Here is a 22,948-nt window from a genome sequence, read left to right on the forward strand (position 1 = left end):
GCAAGATGAGTAATCTGTGAGAGTGGATATGTGACTGTGAAGGTGGGTATGTGAATCAACTCAAGTAATAAAATTGTATAAAACTTAGTAAACCCACACAAGTACAAGGAAAACGTAGAAAATCTGAGTCTGACTGGTAGATACCAATAACTTGATTACAGTAATATATTATAGTTTTATAAAATGTTACCATTTTGGTGAAAATGGACAAAGTATATATAAGACCTCTATATTAGTTGTTACAACTGCATGTAAATCTATAATTATCTGAATATATATAAATATATATGTCGCTGTAAAAAACTGCCAGAAAACTAGGAAAAGAAGGAAACATTCTCAACTTGATAGAGTATTTATAAAAACTATTTATAGAGAAACGATCATACTTAATGGTAAAAAAGTGAATACCACCAAATTCAGAAACACCAAGAGAAGGTCTACCATCACCATTCTTCTTCAAGATAAAAATGGAAAATACAAAAATTCCTACCCAGCATAATGAGGCAAGAAAAGGAATTAAAATGCACACAGATGAAAGGAAAAAATAAAACTGTCCCTATTTTCAGACAAGATTAAGCAGAAAATTCCAAGGAATCTAAAAGACAAAAAAAGAGAACAAACAAAAATCCTCCCTCCAGCAAGTCCACAGGATTCAAGGTCAACATAAAGAGAATTCCTACATATCCGCATTAAGCAAATAAAATTTAAAATACAAATAGCGACAGAATTTAAAGTAGCACCCCAAATACCAGAAGTAATTTAGCTAAAAATCTAACGAAATATGTGCAAGATTAGTATATAGGTAACAACAAAACACTGGGCCCATTGACAATTTCTATTGATTTTTTTTCCCTGAGCACGGGTTACACATTCTTATTCTTTGCATGTTTGAGGACTATACAGTTTTATTGGGGAAAGGCTATGAAGAACAAGTGCTCAGTACACTTTTTTTTTATTTTTTCAAGATTTTATTTATTCCTGAGAGACACAAAGAGAGAGAGAGGCAGAGACACAAGCAGAGGGAGAAGCAGGCTCCATGCAGGAAGCCGGACGTGGGACTCGATTCTGGGTCTCCAGGATCACGCCCTGGGCTGAAGGCAACGCTAAACAGCTGAGCCACTGGGCTGCCCCAGTACACTTTCTTTTTTAATGATTTCTATTTTCAGATGGATAAATTCCATTAGTCCATCATCAAATTCACTGACATTTATACTGCTGCCTTTAATTTCCCATTAAGTACAATAATTTGTTACTCAAAAATTATATTTTTTATTCTAGAGTTTAAAAATGGGTTTTTACAGTTTTTTATGTCTATGATAAGATTTCCTCTCTGTCCATCATAAATGTATTTGCCTTTTTGTGCTTGAGCTCAGTTGTAGCTGCTGCTTTAATGTTCTTGTCTGCTGATCTTAACACTTGAGTCACCTGTAGATTGGTCTCAATTGACTGTCTTTCCTTTTGAGCACAGGTCACATTTCTTCTTTCTTCATCTATCTAGTATTTTGGATTGGTACTGGTCATTTAGAAAGATAAAGTGAAGATGCTGTAGCCCATTATATTCTTCCAAAGAGTTTGATATTTCTGTTATGAGGAGATATTTAACTGAGCTGAAATCAAACCAAAAACTATTTACCCTGTATTGGAAGCAACTAAAAGGTTTCTACTGTTTTTTTTTACCCCTAACTGAGCTGCCTGGATTCTGGACTACACTTGAACATTTAAATCACAGATACAGTCAGAGTTTTTGCAGCTTTTGGAGTTCCTAACTTATAGCTCTCTTCTGAAAGGAATCTTCTCCCTCATTTTACAAAAGCTACTAGGGTCCCCTTAAATTTCTTCATACTTAATCCAATATGAATGGAGATTTCTATCCAAGTCTTAACAGCTACTCACTGAGCTAACCAGCACTTTCCTTAAAGAAAAAAAAATCACAACAACTGGGACTTCACTAATAGTATTTCCTTTTTCCATGTGTCAACTCCCCTCCCAACTGTGTCTGCTTTTTGTCACTTTCCAGTTCCTTCACATAACTGTTTTCAGTATTTTGGCCAAAGTTTGTAATTGGTGTTTGTGGGAGATAATCTGCCTGTGGAAGCAAATGAAGCTAGTCTGCCACAACCAGAGGCAGAATTCTCCTAACAACCTACTTGACCCTACTTGACCCCAGAACCCTGACAATATAACATCATGCTAAAGACAAAGAAAGTTTAAAAGAAATACTTAATGCTAGTTAGGCTTTTTTGTTGTAATTGTATGGTTAGCAAATTTGAAACTAGGTAGATACCATGGGACTGAGCAAATGAGTACAAAAATTGAGGATAAGAGGACCAGATCTCTCTGTTACAGAGAGAAGTTAAAATACAAAAAGAAGAAGATTACCATTAAATCTGTGGTAACAAATTATAATTAAAAGTATCAATATCATCTTTAGGAGAAGATGATAGAGTAGGTAGGTCCTAAGCTCCCCTCCACCCATGGAAACACCTAGATGACACCTATATCAGTGTAAATAACACAGAAAACAAGCCAAAAACTGGCAAAACTGATTCTCCACAGCACTCATAAAGAAGAGGCCACAAAGAAAATGGTAGAAAGGTCATAGACACGATTAGGAAAAAAACTGACCCAAGAGACTCGCTGCAGGAGGAAGGGAAACTGCAAGCACAGAGAAGGAAGAGGAGCAGACCCCACATCAGGCTCCCCAGGCACGCAGGCCCTGCGCTGGAAAGATGAATCTTAATAACATTTCACTTTGAAAATAAGAGGAACTCAACAATGAAAATTTTTAAAATCAGTGGGGTTCAACATTTTGAATGTTAAAAATCATCTGGGCTGGGCTCTGGGAAAACCACAGGGCAAGAAGAAACTGAGTCTCTGCCTTTAAAGAGCCTGCACGAGACATCACCCTGGTGAGATACCACATAGAAGCAGTAGTTTGAAAAGCACCGAAGGTATATAGTAAGGAAACTGGTTTATTTACTAATCTCAGAACCTGAACAAGAAGGGAAGGGAACTTTAGGAGACTACTCCAAGAACAAGAGTGGGCAGGTACCACTTACCTCCCCAATCTCCAGTCCAGATATCATGGCACTTTTGGGAACCAGTGAACACTTTCCATCTAGCTTGCAAACAGCACACCATGCCCACCAAAAGAATTCTCCAAAGCAGCTCCAGGTCCCATCCGGAGCAGATGAGTGCATACCTTGTTAATACCACAGGCCTGGCCTACTCACCTACCTCTTCCAATCTGCCCCATTGAAAACCAACCCCAGCAAAGGTCCACCTAAAGAGGCACCAAAAAAAACCTGGAATTGTGCAAGCAAACCTGAAAGTAGCAGGAACCAATCCAAAGTGACTCATGCCCTGGGAGAAGAGACAAATAGGCACACAGACTAGTTGAAATGCAGTCTCACAGAAGGCGGAAGGCAGACAAATGGTATGATGGCAGGCCCCTCTCATTTATGCAAGTCTCAGGCAACAATACAAGGAGAACACTGTAGTTAAGAGTGTGTCCTGGGGATCCCTGGGTGGTGCAGTGGTTTGGCGCCTGCCTTTGGCCCAGGGCACGATCCTGGAGATCTGGGATCGAATCCCACGTCGGGCTCCTGGTGCATGGAGCCTGCTTCTCCCTCTGCCTGTGTCTCTGCCTCTCTCTCTCTCTCTCTCTGTGACTATCATAAAAAAAAAAAAAGAGTGTGTCCTGCAAATTTTCTCATATAAGCCAACACAAGCACAAGCAATCCCCACACTGACCTAGGAACAATGAAGAGACCAAACTCTACCCATATTGGGCACTGAAACAAAATGTGGTTCAGTCATAACAGTATGGTACACACAACACGTGCAGGAGACAACCCTGAAGTGCAAGGTTCTGGTGAATAGGGAACATTGCACTGTAGGGAACTATAGAACGTCTTATTCATAAGACCACTAATGACAAGTACAGAAGACACAGATGTCTTTCCTAACAGACACAAATTGAAACAGAGCGTTAGACAAAACAAGGAGACAGAAGATTATGCTTCAAATGAAAAAAATCAAAAAATGACAGGAAGAGAAGCAAGGAAAACACAGATAAGCAACATACCTGAGAGAAAATTTAACATAATAGTACTAGATATAGATACTCATTAGAATTGAGAAGAGTGGAGGATCTCACTGAGAACCCCCAAAAAGAGATATAAAATATATAAAAGAACCAAGCAGGGATCCCTGGGTGGTGCAGCGGTTTAGCACCTGCCTTTGGCCCAGGGCGCAATCCTGGAGACCCGGGATCGAATCCCACGTCGGGCTCCTGGTGCATGGAGCCTGCTTCTCCCTCTGCCTATGTCTCTACCTCTCTCTCTCTCTCTCTCTCTCTCTCTGTGTGTGTGTGCGTGTGTGTGTGTGTGTGTGTGTGTGTGTGTGACTATCATAAATAAATAAAAATTTTAAAAAACGTTAAAAAAAAAGAACCAAGCAAAGATGAAGAACTCCATAACTGAAATTAAAAATATATTAAAGGGAATAAGTAGTAGATTAGACGAAGCAAAAAAACACATCAGTGAACTTGAAGAAAGAGTACTGGAAGGTAATTAAGATACACAAGAGAGGGCAGCCCTGGTGGCGCAGCGGTTTGGCGTCGCCTGCAGCCTGAGGTGTGATCCTGGAGACCTGGGATCGAGTACCACGTCGGGCTCCCTGCATGGAGCCTGCTTCTCCCTCTCCCTGTGTCTCTGCCTCTCTCTCTCTGTGTCTATGAATAAATAAATAAAATCTTTAAAAAAAAAAAAGATACACAAGAGAAAGAAAATAAAAAATGAGAACAGATTTAAGGAATACAGCAACACAATCAAGCGTCAGATTATTACATAATAGGGATCTCAAAAAGAGAAGACAAAACAGGGCAGAAAGCTTATTTGCACTGGCACAAAAACAGACACATAGATCAATGGAACAGAACAGAGAACCCACAAATGGGCCCTCAACTCTATGGTCAACTAATATTCGACAAAGGAGGAAAGACTATCCACTGGAAAAAAGGACAGTCTCCCTCAACAAATGCTGCTGGGAAAATTGGACACTCTCATGCAGAAGAATGACACAAGACCATTCTCTTACACCATACACAAAGATAAACTCAAAATGGATGAAAGATCTAAATGTGAGACAAGAATCCATCAAACTCCAAGAGAAGAGCACAGGATGCCCTTTTTGAACTTGGCCACAGCAACTTCTTGCAAAATACATCTATGAAAGCAAAGGAAATAAAAGCAAAAATGAACTACTAGGACTTAAGATAAAAAGCTTCTGCACAGCAAAAGAAACAGTCAACAAAACTAAAAGACAAACTACAGAATGGGAGAATATGTTTGCAAATGACCTATGAGATAAAGGGCTAGTTTCCCAGATCTATAAAGAACTTATTCAACTCCACAGCAAAGAAACAATCCAGTCATGAAATGGGCAAAAGACATGAACAGAGATCTCACAGAGGAAGACACAGACATGGCCGACAAGCACATGAGAAGATGCTCCGCATCACTGGCCATCAGGGAAATACAAATCAAAACCTCAATGAGATACCACCTCAGGCCAGTGAGAATGGGGAAAATTAACAAGACAGGAAACAACAAATGTTGAAGAGGATGTGGAGAAAGGGGAAGCCTCTTGCACTGTTGGTGGGAATGTGAACTGGTACAGCCACTCTGGAAAACTGTGTGGAGGTTCCTCAAAGAGTTAAAAATAGATCTGCCCTACGACCCAGCAATAGCATTGCTGGGGTTTTACCCCAAAGATAGATGCAGTGAAAAGCCAGAACGCCTGCACCCCGATGTTTATAGCAGCAATGTCCATAATAGCCAAACTGTGGAAGGAGCCTCGGTGTCCATCAAAAGATGAATAAAGAAGATGTGGTCTATGTATACAATGGAATATTACTCAGCCATTAGAAACTACAAATACCCACCATTTGCTTCCACGTGGAAAGACCTGGAGGGTATTATGCTGCGTGAAATAAGTCAATCGGAAAAGGACAAACATTATATGGTCTCATTCATTTGGGGAATATAAAAATTAGTGAAAGGGAATAAAGGGAAAGGAGAGAAAATGAGTGAAAATATCAGTGAGGGTGACAAAACACCAGAGACACCTAACTCTGGGAAACGAACAAGGGGTGGTGGGTTGACTGGGTGATGGGCACTGAGGGGGGCACTTGGCGGGATGAGCACTGGGTATCATGCGAAATGTTGGCAAACTGAACTCCAATAAAAAAAATTTTTTTAAAAAAGGAAGCACATGAAGAGCCCCGATGGCTCAGTGGTTTAACACCACCTTCAGCCCAGGGCCTGATCCTGGAGACCCAGGATCGAGTCCCACGTCAGGCTCCCTGCATGGAGCCTGCTTCTCCCTCTGCCTGTGTGTCTGCCTCTCTCTCTGTGTGCCTCTCATGAATAAACAAATAAAAATCTTTTAAAAATAAAGGAAGGAAGGAAGGTCGGACGGACGTAAAGTCTCAAATAAAAACCTAAACTTGGGCAGCCTGGGTGGCTCAGCAGCTTAGTGGCACCTTCAGCCCAGGGTGTGATCCTGGGGAGCCAGGATCGGGTGTCACGTCGGGCTCCCTGCTTGGAGCCTGCTTCTCCCTCTGCCTGTGTCTCTGCCTCTCTCTGTCTCTCATGAATAAATAAAGAAATCTTTAAAAAAAAATCTAAACTTATACCTAAAGAAGCTGGAAAAGGAACAGCAAAAAATCCTAAGACAGCAAATGAAGGGAAATAATAAATATTGGAGCCGAAACAAGGGATTTACAAACAACAAGAAAAAAAAAACCAACAGAATAAGACAAAAGGAAACTGAGAGCTGGTTCATTGAAAGAATTAATAAGATTGATGAACCACTCGCCAGACTTTAAAAAAGAGAAAGGAGGGATGCCTGGGTGTCCCAGTCGTTGAGCCTCTGCCTTCAGGCTCAGGGTGTGATCCTGAGGATGTGGGATCAAGTACTGCATCAGGCTCCCCAGAAGGACCCTGCTTCTCCCTCTGCCTATGTCTCTGCCTCTCTCTGTGTGTGTCTCATCAATAAATAAATAAATAAATAAAAACCTTTAAAAAAAAAAGAGAAAGGATCCAAATAAATGAAATTACCAATGAAAGAGGAGAAATGACCACCAACGTCATAAAAACACAATTATAACAGAATGTTATGAAAAATGACTTGCCAACAAACCAGGCACACTGGTAGAAATGGATCAATTCCAGGAAACATACAAATTACTTAAAGAGGAATAGAAAATTTGAACAGACTGAGAACCAGCAAAGAAACTGAATCAATTAACAAAAATCTCCCAAAAAACAAAAGTTCAGAGCCAGATGGCTTCCCAGGAGAATTTTCACACATATCTAAGGAAGAGTTAATGCCTATTCTTCTCAAACTGCTCTAAAAGTAGAAACGGAAGGAAAACTTCCAAGGTCCTTCTACTGAAACCAGGATCACTTTCATTTCAAAACCATACAAAGACCTCCACTAAAAAGGAAGCCAATGCCCCTGATGAACATGGATGCAAAAATTCTCAAGACAATAGCAAATTTAATCATATACATTAAGACGACTATTTATGATCACATGGGATTTACTCCTGGGCTGCAAGAGTGGTACAATATATGCAAATCAATGTGATACACCATATTAATAAAAGAAAGGATAAGAAACATGATCCTTCTCAAAGGATGGCAGAAAAGACATTTGACAAAATACAGCAACCATTTTTGCTCAACAGAAACAGTATAGATAGAACACACCTCAACATCATAAAGACCATGTGTGAAAGACCCACAACTAGTATCATCCTCAAATGAGAAAAACTGACAGCTTTTTCCCAACAGTCAGGATCAAGACAAGGATATCCACTCTTCCCATTACTATTTAACATACTATTGGAAGTCCTAGTCTCAGCAATTGGGACAAAATAAAGAAAGAAAAAGCATCCAAATCGGCAACAAAGAGATCAAACTGTCACTTTTTGCAGGTGAGATGATAATCTATGTAGAAAAGCAGAAAGATTTCACACACAAAAAAAAATGCCAGAATACAGGAATTCAGCAAAGGAGTAGAATATAAAAACAATGTACAGAAATATGTTTAATTTCTATACACCAATAATCAAGTAGCAGGAACAAAAAAAGAATCGTTGCTGTTTACACTGCACCAAAAACCGTAAGATACCTAGGAATAAACCTAAACAAAGAGGTAAAAGATCTATACTCTCTAAACTATAAAACACTGATGAATAAAAATTAAAAGGACACCAAGAAATGGAAAAACATTCCATACTCAGGGACTGGAGGACATTGTTAAAATATCTTTATTACCTACAGCAATCTACACATTTAATGCAATCCTTATCACAATAACAGCAGCAGTTTTCAGAACACTAAAAACACAATCCTAAAAATTTGTATGGAACCAGAAAAGACCCCGAATAGCCAAAGCAATCTTGAAAAAGAAACTGAAACCTGGAGACATCACATTCCAGACACCAAGCTGTATGTTTACAAAGCTGTAGTGATCAAGGCAGTACGGTACTGGCACAAAAACAGACACATATCAATGAAACAGAATAAAAAACCCATAAATGGACGCACAACTCTTTGTGTAATCTCGACAAAGCAGGAAAGAATATCCAATGGAAAAAAGACAGTCTCTTCAACAAATGATGTTGGGGAAACTGGAAGGTAACATGCAGAAAAACAAAACTAGACCACTTTCTTACACCATACTCATAAAAGAAATTCAAAATGTGTGAGACTTAAAGATGAGACAGGAAACCAACAAATTCCTAGTGGAGAACACAGCAATCTCTTTCAAGTCGGTTGTAGCAACTTCTTCCTAGACATGTTGACTAGAGACAAAGGAAACAAAAGGAAAAATGAACTATTGGGACTTCATCAAAATAAAACCTTCCTGCACAGCAAAGGAAACAATAAAATTTAAAGGCAGCCTATGGAAAAAAAGGGATATCTGCAAATGACATATGTGATAAAGGGTTAGTAGCCAAAATCCATAAAGAACTTAATCAAACTCAACACCCCAAAAAACAAATAACCCTGTTAAGAAACGGGCAGAAGGGATGAAAAGACGTTTTTCCAAAGATGACATCTAGATGGCTAACAGACACATGAAAAGATGCTGAACATCACTCATCAGAGAAATACAAATCAAAACCATGATGAGATACCACCTCACACCTGTCAGAATGGCTAAAATTAACACAGGAAACAATAGATGGTGGCAAGGATGCAGAAAAAAGGTACTCTTACAATGTTGAAGAGAATCCAAACTGGTACAGCTGCTTTGGAAACAGTATTAAGGTTACTCAAAAAGAGAAAAATACACCTACCCTATGACCTAGCAATTGCACTACTAGGTACCCAAATGTCATCCACTGATGAATGGATAAAGATATGTTATTTATACAGTGGAATTATTACTCAGCCTTTAAAAAGAATGAAATCTTCCATTTCATTGAGATGGCTAGAGCTGAAGTATATTATGCTAAATGAAATAGGTCAAAGAAAGACAAATACTATATTATTTCACTCATATGTAGAATTTAAAAAGAACACAGATGAATATATGGGAAAGGGGAAAGTGGGAGAGGAAAATAAACCATCTCTCTTAATGACAGAGAACAAACTGAGGGTTGATGGATGGAGGCGGTTACAGGATGGGCTGAATGAGTCATAGGTATTTAGGAGGGTACTTGTTATGAGCAATAGGTGCTATATGTAAGTAAAGAATCACTAAAAAACCTTAAACCAATACTACACTATATGTTAACTAAAAGTTAAATAAAAATTTGAAGAATAAAAAAAGAGTATTCTAGCAACAACGCTACAACTCACAGTAGAGCAATAGATTAAGAGCTCCCAGACAGAAAAAACTTAAAAGAATTTGTCACTACAAAACTAGCCTTATGGGATGCCTGAGTGGCTCAGTGGCTGAGCGTCTGCCTTCGGCTCAGGGTGTGATCCTGGAGTTCTGGGATTAAGTCCCGCATCAGGCTCCTGCATGAAGCCTGCTTCTCCTCCCTCTGCCTGTGTCTCTGCCTCTCGCTGGGTCTCTCATGAATAAATAAATAAATAAAATCTTTTAAAAAAATGCTAAGAGAAATAAGTCAATTGGAGAAAAGAGAATTAGCATATGATTTCACACATATGTGGAATATGAGAAATAGTGCAAGGGATCATAAGGGAAAGGGATGAAACTGAATGGGGAGAAAGATTAGAAAGGAAAAGAAATCATAAGAAACTCTTAACTCTAGGAAACAAACTAAAGGTTGCTGAAGGGGAGATGGGGGTAATTGGGTGACAGGCATTAAGAAGACCACATGATGTGATGAGCAACAGGTGTTATATGAAACTGATCAATAATTGAAAACTACACACAAAACTAATGATGGACTGTATGATGGCAGATTGAATTCAAATTAAAAATTATAATTAAATTAAATTTAAAAAGAATACATCTGAAAAAATTTTTTAAAGAATTCACAAAATAAAAGGATGAAAAATAAGATACCATATATGAAAAACATGGCAGGAGGGAGTAAAACTTTAGTGCGTTCAGAACCAACCAATCAAACTTAATCAACCACCAGCTTAAAATAGACTGCTATACGCAGAAGATAATATATAAGCATAATGATAACTACAAGTCAAAAACTGGTAATAGATATGCAAAACATATAAGAAAGGAATCACTAATGAACAGAATGAAACAATGAGGAGAGCAAGACAGAAGTACTACAAAAACCATAAAAAATTTTTAAAATGGCAATAATTATTAACTACTTTGAATGCAAATGGACTAAATGCTAAATGGACTAAATGAGTCCCACATCAGGATCTCCCCCAGGGAACCTGCTTCTCCCTCTGCCTTCTGTCTCTGGCTCTCTCTCTGTGTCTCTCATGAATAAATAAATAAAATATTTTTAAAAATGAACTTATACAACACCAAAAAAAAACAGAGAGAATCCAATTTAAAAATGAGCAAAAGACATGAACAGACATTTTCCAAAGAATACATACAGATGGCCAACAGGAAAAGATGCTCAACATTGCTCATCATCAGGGAAATGCAAATCAAAACCAAAATGCGGGACGCCTGGGTGGCCCAGTTGATTGAGCATCTGCCTTCAGCCCAGATCGTGACCCTGGGGTCTTGGGATTGGGTCCTGCATTGGGCTCCCTGCAGGAAGCCTGATTCTCCCTCTGCCTACATCTCTGGCCTCTATCTCTGTGTCTCTCATAAATAAATAAATAAAGTATTTTTTAAAAAACCACATTGAGATATCATCTCACACCTGTCAGAATGGATGAATTTAAAACACAAGAAACCACAAGTGTGAAAGAAGAAAGAAGAAAGAAAAGAAAGAAAAAGAAAGAAAGAAAGAAAGAAAGAAAGAAAGAAAGAAAGAAAGAAAGAAAGAAAGAAAGAAAGAAAGAAATCACAAGTGTTGGCAAGGATATAAAGAAAAAGGAACTCCTGTGCACTGTTCCTGGGAATACAAACTGTGCAGCCACTTCTCACTGCAGTCTACCCCTCTTATACTTCTTGTACATACTGCATTTGTGATGCGTATGTGTACGTATGAGTGTCTTCAACTTGTATATGTAGCTACCCTTGAAAACCTCAAAACAAACGATCATCACATGATACAGGATACCTTTAAAAAGGAGAAAAGGAAACATAAAGGAATTATTCTTTTTATTTAAAAAAATATGCACCGGGATGCCTGGGTGGCGCAGCGGTTTGGCGCCGGCCTTTGGCCCAGGGCGCGATCCTGGAGACCCCAGATCGAATCCCACATCGGGTTCCCGGTGCATGGAGCCTGCCTTCTCCCTCTGCCAGTGTCTCTGCCTCTCTCTCTCTCTGTCTCTGTGACTATCATAAATAAATTTTTAAAAAAAATATGCACCAATTCTACTCAGAGAAGCTATCAATGTAAAAATGTAACTCATAATACATAAATAAATAACTAAAATAACACATTTCTATACTGCTTCCACCTCTTCTACTACCTATTTTTTATACTGAACATTTATCACCCACTCTGTATCTCCATTATGAATAAAACTATAGTGCATCCTTCTCTAAGCACCTATAACCAAACAACCTGACATTTTACTTATCTAAATTAAAATCTCCAATACCAGATATTAGCTAAACACTAGATTCAGAAGGGCTAATAAAGCCTTCAATATCTGTTCCCTCCCAAAAATAAATAGGAAAGAAACTAGAAGATATTGCATATTATTCTTCAATTTACCTGTGCTTTGGTTCATCATCACAAGTCTTGGAGGAGAATTTGTTTCTTCAGATTCTTCTGATGAGTGTGCCAGGAAGTCATGAAGCTTCTGTACCAACGTATTCAATTTGCTTTCACTATCAAAACAAAAATTTAAAGAACTTCCTTAATTAGCTTGTCACATATTTAATCAAATGAAAAGTTCTAACAAACTGCAAACATATCTATATTGGAAGTGATCTGAAAGAATGCATAGTCAAAATAAAAGTTAAAAAATGAATTTTCATAATTTCACTAAGGATCTGAAAACATGAGTAAATTATTCATGAGATTTTGCTTTATATCATTTAAAATAATAATTAAGGGGATCCCTGGGTGCCGCAGCAGTTTAGCGCCTGCCTTTGGCCCAGGGCGTGATCCTGGAGACCCAGGATCGAATCCCACGTTGGGCTCCCAGTGCATGGAGCCTGCTTCTCCCTCTGCCTATGTCTCTGCCTCTCTCTCTCTCTCTCTCTCTCTCTCTCTCTCTCTCTGACTATCATAAAAAAAATTAAAGGGTTTGTGCCCTTAAAAAAATAATAATAAAATAAAATAAAATAATAATTAAGTAATGTATCGAGTATATTTACTAAACACTCCCTGGAAGGCCTCTGTAGTTTTTTTATCACTCCACCTTCAGCTTTTCACAGAATAATTGTATAAATGACAGAAAGATGAAGAAAATCTAAAATAGGACTTAGAAGAGCACACAGATTCCCAGGGAAATATTTATGTAACTAAATTCTTACAGCATATCTGCTAAGTTACATAATAAGTACATCTGTAATCCAATAGAGTACTGAAAGTTAAAAGCTTAAAAGAATGCAAAAAATAAATATGTATCCCATTTCTAATACAGGATTTCCTAAATTGAAAAGAGGAAAAATACATAAAACTAACTTCACTGAAATTCATATCTTTGTGTATCAAAAGATACCATAAACCACGTGAAGAGACAAGCCATACAAATGAAAACTATTTACAAATCATATAGGAGGGCAGGGCAAGATGGCGGAGGAGTAGGATTCCTCAACTCACCTGGTCCCACCAACTTACCTAGATAACTTTCAAAACATCCTGAACACCTACGAATTAGACATGAGATTTTTTTTAAAAAAGATTTTATCCATTTATTCATGAGAGACACAGGGGGAGAGAGAGGCAGAGACACAGGCAGAGGGAGAAGCAGGCTCCACGCAGGGTGCCCAACGTGGGACTCGATCCCGGGTCTCCAGGACCACACCCCGGGCTGCTGGTGGCACCAAACCACTGGACCACTGGGGCTGCCCTAGACCTGAGATTTAAAGAGAGAACAGATGGAATGCTACAGAGAGAAAAGTTTTCCCTTTTAGCATGGTAGGAAGGCGGAAAAAAAAGAAAGAAAGGAAAGAAAGAAAGAAAGAAAGAAAGAAAGAAAGAAAGAAAGAAAGAAAGAAAGAAAGAAAGAAAGAAAAATAAAGTGAAGGAGGGGTCCCATGAGGAGCTGGGCTAAAGCGAAGAGGGGAAAGCATCTGGGACAGGAAAGCCAAGCCCTGGAGAAGCAGGAACTTTAAAAATCTGCACCGGAGTTTTCCCAGGTGGAAAAGTGCTTAGCAGGGAAATCGGGCAGAATCTCATGAGGGGCAGTGAAGCGTCTAGATTCCTGAGGTCACTATTAGAGGAAGTGCACCAGGGGAAAGCTCACTGGAAACCTAGGACCAATCTCGGTAAAGGACTCGAGCGCTGCAGCCCTCGGGGTATTTGGGAGAAGCCAGGCGGTTAGGTGGGCAGGTTCCGGAGGGAACTCACTGTGCCCGATTGCCCTCAGGAGCCCTGGCCCCAGGAGTGTGGTTTCACCAGCAAAGGGCCCTGGCTGCCACTGTGCCCAGGAAGACAAAGCCTGGGATCCTGCTCTCCCTCTGGGACAGGCTGAAGCAGGGAAGGCACAGGACAGCGAAAACTCTGCTGTCACTGGGCACCCCCAAGCTGTGCAGATCAGTGCACCCGCGCCGCCCGGGAGCATCAAAGCCAGTGCAGACAGGGAAAATGAGGTAGTTACTGCTGGGAGCTGACTCCACAGTTGGAAATCTGGCCACAACCATTGTTTTTCATCCTTGTTTCACCTTGTACCTGGGACAGGTGGGGCCGCCAGAAAACAAAGACCTCACAGGATAAACAGCTCCCACTGAGCCAGCACCCTGCCTGAGCATCACCACCCAGGCACACACAAATGAGAATCAGTACAGCAGGCCCCGCCCCCAGAAGACATGCTGAAGAACAGGGCAAGAGCAAGTTCTTGGCCAACCAAAATTAGAAAGCTCTGGACCAATGGAATATCGAGGGCACATAGTATATAGAACTAGAGGGTCTCCCCCTCTTTTCCTTTTTCCATGACAACTCATTTTTATATCAGACTAAAAATTTCCAATATTTTTTCACTTTTCCCACCTTAACTACAATATTTTACCAGCTCTTCATTTTTAAGTTTCTTCCATTTTGACTTTCACATATCTATAATCACATGTCTCAGATATATTTTTCACTTCTAGATTCCTGTCAACATAATCAACTAAATTTTAGGATATATGAGATATGGGATTTTGTTTGGTGTTTTTTTCTTTTCTCTCCGTACTTTTGATCTACAATGGAAGAAGATAGTATCTTCTAAAATATGACCAGCATGCAACCCAGAATGAAGTGGAATACCATGCTGGTTCATTCTGTGAGATTATATTCTCTCTTCCTTCCCATTCTGCCCCCCTTTTGTATCTCGATTATGTTTTGGTGGTCATTGTTGGGGCTTTCTACAAGTATTGCTGGTTTATTTTTTTTAAAGATTTTATTTATTTATTCATGATAGACACAGAGAGAGACAGAGACACAGGCAGAGCTCCATGCAGGGAGCCCAATGTGGGACTAAGTTGTGATTGAGTTCTAGTTTCAAAGCACTGTGGTCTGAAAATATGCAGGGGGAGCATCCCAATGTTTTGGTATCAGTTGAGACCTGATTGGTGACCCAGTATGTGGTCTATTTTGGAGAAAGTTCCATGTGCACTTGAGAAGAATGTGTATTCAGTTGCATTTGGATGTAAAGTTCTGTAGATATCTGTGAAATCCATCTGGTCCAGTGTATCATTTAAAGCTCTTGTTTCTTTGGAGATGTGCTCCAAAGAATGAGATGTGATCTCCAGGATCACGCCCTGGGCCGAAGACAGGCGCTTAAACCGCTGAGCCACATAGGCTGCCCGCTGAGCCACCCAGGCTGCCCAGTATTGCTGGTTTATATAAATTCGGGATTCACCATCTTGTAACATACAGAATTTAATACGCTAAGAACCTAGAGGATCACTTTCTAGGACCCCTCAGGAGGATGACATTCTCCCTCCACCACAAATTCTTCACCATCACCATCTCCCAGTCCCCCCTCTTCCCATTTTCCTCTATACTTCTGGTTTTTTTCTCTTCTTTTCTTTTTTTTTCTTCTTCTATGGGATTTCTGATCATTTATTTTTTAATACTTGGTTTTAAAATTTGTTTTTCACTTTAGCAGTCCTTTTGTTTTATTTGCTCATGATCTTTGTTTTCATTTTCTGGTCTCTGACTTTGTCAGAATAACCTAGGGTGAAATTTACTTAGGTTGTGGTTGATATTCTTGACTCAACCTACTCATACACAGTCACTCTGCACTGAACAAAATGACTAGAAGGAAGAATTCACCACAAAAGAAAGAAGCAAAACCAGTACTCTCTGCCACAGAGTTACACAATATGGATTGCAATTTGATGTCAGAAAGCCAATTCAGGAGCACAATTATAAAGCTACAGGTGGCTCTGGAAAAAAAAGCATAAAGGACTCTAGAGATTTTCTTAGTGCAGAATTTATATCTAGTCATGCTGAAATTGAAAATCAATTAAATGAGATACAATCCAAACTGGATGTCCTAACAGCTAGGGTTAATGAAGTGAAAGAAATAGTGAGTGACATACAAGACAACTTGATGGTACTGAAGGAGGGTGAGGAAAAAAAGAGAAAAACAATTAAGAAACCATGAGGAAAGGTTAAGGGAAATAAATGATAGCCTCAGAAGAAAGAATGGGGTTGCAGAAAATGCCGATAGGGACGAGGGCCAAAATGTATATTTGAACAAATCCCCCCTAATTGGGGGAGGGAAACAAAAATTCTGATCCAGGAGAAATCAGCACAAAATCAATAAAAACCGTTCAATACCTCGATATTTAATAGTGAAACTTGCAAATTCCAAAGATAAAGAGAAAATCCTGAAAGCAGCAAGAGACCAGAGATTCTTAACTTATATGGGGAGAAATATCAGATTAACCGAAGACTTCTAAACAGAGACCTGGCAGGGCAAAAAGGGCTGGTATGATATATTTAAGGTACTAAACAAGACGAACATGCAGGCAAAAACACATTATCCAGAAAGACTGACATTCAAAATAGAAGGAGAGATAAAGATAAAGGCAAAAACTGAAAGAATATGTGACCCCCAAACCAACTCTGCAAGAAAAATTAAAGGGGACCCTGTAAAAGAAAGAGGAATCCCAAAGAAATAATCCACAAAAACAGATTCTGAAGAGTATTATGATGACACTAAATTTGTATCTTTCAATAGTTACTCTGAACATGAATGAACTAAATAATCCCATCAAAAGATGAAAGGTTTCAGACGGGATAAAAAAAGCAAGACCAACAATTTGCTAACTACTAGAGACTCATTTGAGACCTAAGGACACCTCCAGCCTGAAAATGAAAGGAGGGAGAACCATTTACCATTGAAATGGTCCTCAAAAGAAAACTGGGGTAGCAATCCTCATACCAGATAAATTAAAGTTTATACTAAAGACGGTACAAAGAGATGAAAAGGGACACTATACTATACTTAAAGGGTCTATCCAACAAGAAGACCAAACAATCATGAAGATTTATACCCCTAATGTGGGAGCTGCCAAGTGTATCAATTAATAACCAAAGTAAAAACATAAATAATAATACACAAATAGTAGGAGACTTCAACATGGCACTTTCTACAAATGACAGATATTCTAAGCACATCTCCAAAGAAACAAGAGCTTTAAATGATACACTGGACCAGATGGATTTCACAGATATCTACAGAACTTTACATCCAAACGCAACTGAATACACATTCTTCTCAAGTGCACATGGAACTTTCTCCAAAATAGACCACATACTGGGTCACCAATCAGGTCTCAACTGATACCAAAACATTGGGATGCTCCCCCTGCATATTTTCAGACCACAGTGCTTTGAAACTAGAACTCAATCACAAGAAAAAATTTGGAAGAAACTCAAACACATGGAAGGTTAAAGAGCATCCCACTAAAAGATGAATGGGTCAACCAGGAAATCAAATAAGAATTAAAAAGATTCGTGGAAACTAATGAAAATGAAGATACACCATTCATAATCTTTGGGATACAGCAAAAATGGTCCTAAGAGGGAAATACATCGCAATACAAGCCTCCGTAAAAATTGGAAAAAACTCAAATACACAAGCTACCTCACACTCAAAGGAATGAAGAAACAACAGCAAATAAAACCGACACCAAACAGAGGCCGAGAGATAATAAAGATCTGATCAGAAATCAATGAAATAGGGACCAGAAGAACTGCAGAACTGATCAACTAAACCAGGAGCTGATTCTTTAAAAGTATTATAAGGTAAAATAAACCATTACCCAGCCTTATTAAAAAATACTCAAATTAATAAAATCATGAATGAAACAGGAGAGATCACAACCAATACCAAAGAAATGCAAAGGATTTTAAAAACATATGTGAGCAGCTATATGCCAATAAATTAGGCAATCTAGAGGAATGCATGCAGTTCTGGAAACCCACAAATTACCAAGACAGAAACAGGAAGAAAGAGAAAACCTGAACAGGCCAATAACCAGAGAGAAAATTGAAGCAGTTATCAAAAACCTCCGAAGACACAAAAGTCCAGGGCCAGATGGCTTCCCAGGGGAATTCTATCAAACTTTTAAAGAAGAAATAATACCTACTCTACTAAAGCTGTTCCGAAAGATAGAAAGGGACAGAATACTTCCAAAATCACTTTTTGAGGCCAGCATCACCTTGATTCCAAAACCAAAGATTCCACCAAAAATGAGAATTATAGAGCAATATCCCTGATGAACACAGATGCAAAAATTCTCAACAAGACACTAGCCAATAGGATCCAACAGTACATTAGAAATGTTATTCACCATGACCAAGTGGGACTTCTCGCTGGGAGGCAAAGTTGATTCAACACTTGTAAAATAATCAACATGATAGATCTTATCAACAAAAGAAAAAACAAGAACCATATGATCTTCTCAAAAGATGCAGAGAAAGCATTTGACAAAATACTGCATTCATTCCTGATCAAAACTCTTCACAGTGTAGGGACAGAGGGAACATTCCTCAGCATCTTAAAAGCCATCTACAAAAAGCCCACAGCAAATATCATTCTCAATGGGGAAACACTGGGAGCCTTTCTTCTAAGATCAGGAAGACGACAGGGAGGTCCACTCTTACCAATGATATTCAACATAGTAGTACTTGCCTCAGCGATCAGGCAACCAAAAGAAATAAAATGCACTCAAACTGGCAAAGATGTTTCCCTCTTCACAAATAACACAATACCATATGCAAAAAACCCAAAAGTCTCCAACCCAATATTGCTAGGACTCCTACAGCAATTCGGCAGTGTGGCAGGATACAAAATCAATGCCCAAAAATCAGTGGCATTTCCATACACTAACAATGAGACTGAAGAAAAAGAAATTACGGAGTCAATCCCATTGACAACTGCACCCAAAAGCCTAAGATACCTAGGAATAAACCTAACCAAAGAGGTAAAGGATCTATACCCTAAAAACTACAGAACACTTCTGAAAGAAATGGAGGAAGACACAAAGAGATGGAAAAACATCCGTGTTCATGGATTGGAAGAATGAATATTGTGAAAATGTCTATGCTATCCAGGGCAATTTACACGTTCAATGCAATCCCTATCACAGTACCATGGACTTCCTTCACAGAGTTGGAACAAATAATCTTAAGATTTGTATGGAATCAGAAAAGACCGCGAATAGCCAGGGGAATACTGAAAAAGAAAACCAGAGCAGGGGGCATCACAATGCTGGATTTCAAGCTGTACTACAAACCTGTGATCATCAAGACAGTGATACTGGCACAAAAACAGACACATAGATCAGTGGAACAGAATAGAGAACCCAGAGGTGGACCCTGAACTTTATGGTCAACTAATATTCGATAAAGGAGGAAAGACTATCCATTGGAAGAAAGACAGTCTCTTCAATAAATGGTGCTGGGGAAATTGGACATCCACATGCAGAAGAATGAAACTAGACCACTCTCTTTCACCATACACAAAGATAAACTCAAAATGGATGAAAGATCTAAATGTGAGACAAGATTCCATCAAACTCCTAGAGGAGAACACAGGCAACACCCTTTTTGAACTCGGCCACAGTAACTTCTTGCAAGATACATCCATGAAGGCAAAAGAAACAAAAGCAAAAATGAACTATTGGGACCTCATCAAGATAAGAAGCTTTTGCACAGCAAAGGATAGTCAACAAAACTAAAAGACAACCTACAGAATGGGAGAATATGTTTGCAAATGACATATCAAATAAGGGGCTAGTATCCAAGATCTATAAAGAACTTATTAAACTCAACACCCAAAAAACCAAAAATCCAATTATGAAATGGGCAGAAGACATGACCAGGAATTTCACCAAAGACAACATACATGTGACCATGAGAAAATGCTCTGTATCACTTGTCATCAGGGAAATACAAATCAAAACCACAATAGGATACCACCTCACAGCAGTTAGAATGGTGACAATTAACAAGACAGGAAACAACAGATGTTGGAGAGGATGTAGAGAAAGGGGAACCCTCTTGCACTGTTGGTGGGAATGTCAACTGGTACAACCACTCTGGAAAACTGTGTGGAGGTTCCTCAAAGAGTTAAAAGTAGAGCTACTTGCTTTGATGTGGATGGAACTGGAGGGTATTATGCTCAGTGAAATAAGTCAATCAGAGAAGGACAATCATCATATGGTTTCATTCATATGGGGAATGTAAGAAATAGTGAAAGGGATTATAAGGAAAAGGAGGGAAAATGAGTGGGGAAAAATTAGAGGGGATGAAATATATGAGAGACTCCTAACTCTGGGAAATTAACAAGGGGAAGTGGAAGGGGAGGTGGGCAGTGGGATTCGGTGACTGGGTGACGGGCACTGAGGAGGCTACTTTTTGGGATGAACACTGGGTGTTATACTATATGTTGGCAAATCAAACTTCAATAAAAAAATATATATACATATATATAAAAAATCCAAATCATATATCTGAAAAGGTATTACTATCCTTTTACATAATATATATATTCTTCAATAAGATGATGTATCTCCTTTAAAAGTACCTTTTTCTGTTAATAAAGAATTTTTATAACTGAACAATAAATAGAAAGAACCCAATTTACAAATGGGCAAAGGATATAGATAAGCACTACTCCAAGAAGATATACAAAGCACTAGTAAACACATGGAAAATGTTCAAGATTATTAATCATTAGAAAAATGCAAATCAAAACTACAAGACACTATTTCACACTCAGTAATGTGGATATAATAATTTTCAAAATGAAAATAAGGGCTGGCATGAGTGTAGACACACTGGAATCCACAGACATTCCTGATGGAGATGTAACTTGGTGCGGTCATTCTGAAAAACAACTTAGTAGTACTTCAAAAAGTTAATAAACACAGTTACCAAATGACTCAGTAATTCCATTCCTAGATATATATCCAAAAGAATTAAATCCTATGTCCACTCAAAAACTACTGTACACAAATGGCAGTAATATTCATAATAGGCAAAAAAGTAAAAAGTACCCATGTGTTTACCAACTGATAAATAAGCAATGGAATTTTATGTCCTGATAACAGCAGTAAAATATCCATCCATGTTAACACAGAGATAACACTTGCAAATATTATGCTACAAAAGGCAAGTTCAAAATGCCACATATTGGATGATTCCATGTACATATTTGAAATGTCCAGATTAGGCAATTCTAAAGAGACGTTAAGATCAGTGATTTCCAGGGGATTAAGTAAGTGTAGTATTGGGAGGTACGGGCTAGTTTTTGGAGCAATGAAAATGTTCTAGAATTACAAAGTGTGACAAATGCATACAATATTATAAATTTTCTTTTTTTAATATTATAAATTTTCTTTTTTTATATAAATTTTCTTTAAAAAGTTGAATTATAAAAATAAAGTTGAATTATAAACTAAATTGGTTTAAATAGTGAATTTGTTCAATAAAAATGCAGGGGGTAGAAATTCAACCTACACATTTACATAAAAAAATAAAACTTGTGCATACACTTCCAAAAATATCCATAACCAAAATGTAAAAGGCAAATAACTTGAAAATAAGGAGATAAAGACATCCTCATTATATTTTTAAAGCTACTGAAGTCACAGTAGATAATGAATAAAAAACAGAAATAATTTTTTAAAAGGGAATACACATGTAACAAAAAATTGGCAGAAAAAGCACTGCAATCTCACTAATAATCAACAGAATGAAAATTAAAACACTGAATCAGCTAAGAGCTATGTTATTGGTTACTGGGCCAAGAACCATCCCCATTCAAGCAGTGCCCTGGGCCCACCCCAACTCCAATAGTCCCTTCTGCACCACTGTCCTATGTTTGGCTAGGGAGAACCCAGGATATGAAGGGAAAGAAAAAGAAACGAGATATAAAAGACATGCTATTGTGTAGGATTTTGGTTGTTTTGTTTTGATAAGGAGACTTTGTTTTACTTTTTTGCTTTACAAACCTTCGAAACAAACTTGCTTCTAAAATAAAGGTACCAAGACTTGGTCTAATTTCTACTTTTTGCCATAATCTTACTTTTGAAAACACTTAAATGTATGAAAAGTTACTGAGTTACTCAGAGCCCTTAATCTTAAATTAGAAAATGGAACCAGAGCAAAAGATGCTACATCTACCCAAGTGTCGTTGTTTTGTTTTTTTTTTAAGATTTTTATTTATTCATGAGAGACACAGAGAGAGAGAGAGAGGCAGAGAGGTAGAGACACAGGCAGAGGGAGAAGCAGGCTCCATGCAGGGACCCAACATGGGACTCGATCCTGGGTCTCCAGGATCATACCCTGGGCTGAACGCAGCACTAAACCGCTGAGCCACCCCAGGCTGCCCTACCCAATAGTCTTTGTAATGAAAATTCAAAAATAAGAATGAATGTCATTCTACATCTTGTCCCATCAATAGATTACAAAGAGCAAAAAGTTATTCTTTAGAAAGGAGTACAGCAAACTAGCAGAATAATCATTGTCTCACTCATTCCTAGAATTCACAGAAATCCAACCACAAGAATTCATGCTGCAGCTGGCCAAGGTCAGGACTATGGATAAATCAGTGTAATCCATTGATATATAACCACCAAATGCAAAAAATTAAAACCGTATACAATCAGTAGAAATCTTTCCTTCTGTGAAGGATAGCACTTTTAGAAAAACATATTTGGGGGATCCGTGGGTGGCGCAGCG

The 22,948-nt window shown here is 38.5% G+C and overlaps 1 protein-coding gene across 5 annotated transcripts in view; it reads right to left on the minus strand.

The window, feature by feature from the left end:
- The window catches only part of ATRX (ATRX chromatin remodeler), a 336,264-nt gene that overhangs the window by 242,631 nt on the left and 70,685 nt on the right, over positions 1-22,948 (minus strand). For all 5 annotated transcript variants that reach the window (XM_041740565.1, XM_041740564.1, XM_041740562.1 and 2 more), the window contains exon 2: positions 12,308-12,423. In XM_041740565.1, coding sequence (XP_041596499.1) covers positions 12,308-12,423 — 116 coding nt within the window. The remainder of the gene's footprint in view (positions 1-12,307; positions 12,424-22,948) is intronic.

This window comes from Vulpes lagopus, chromosome X (assembly GCF_018345385.1).
Source record: "Vulpes lagopus strain Blue_001 chromosome X, ASM1834538v1, whole genome shotgun sequence".
Lineage (NCBI taxonomy): Eukaryota > Metazoa > Chordata > Mammalia > Carnivora > Canidae > Vulpes > Vulpes lagopus.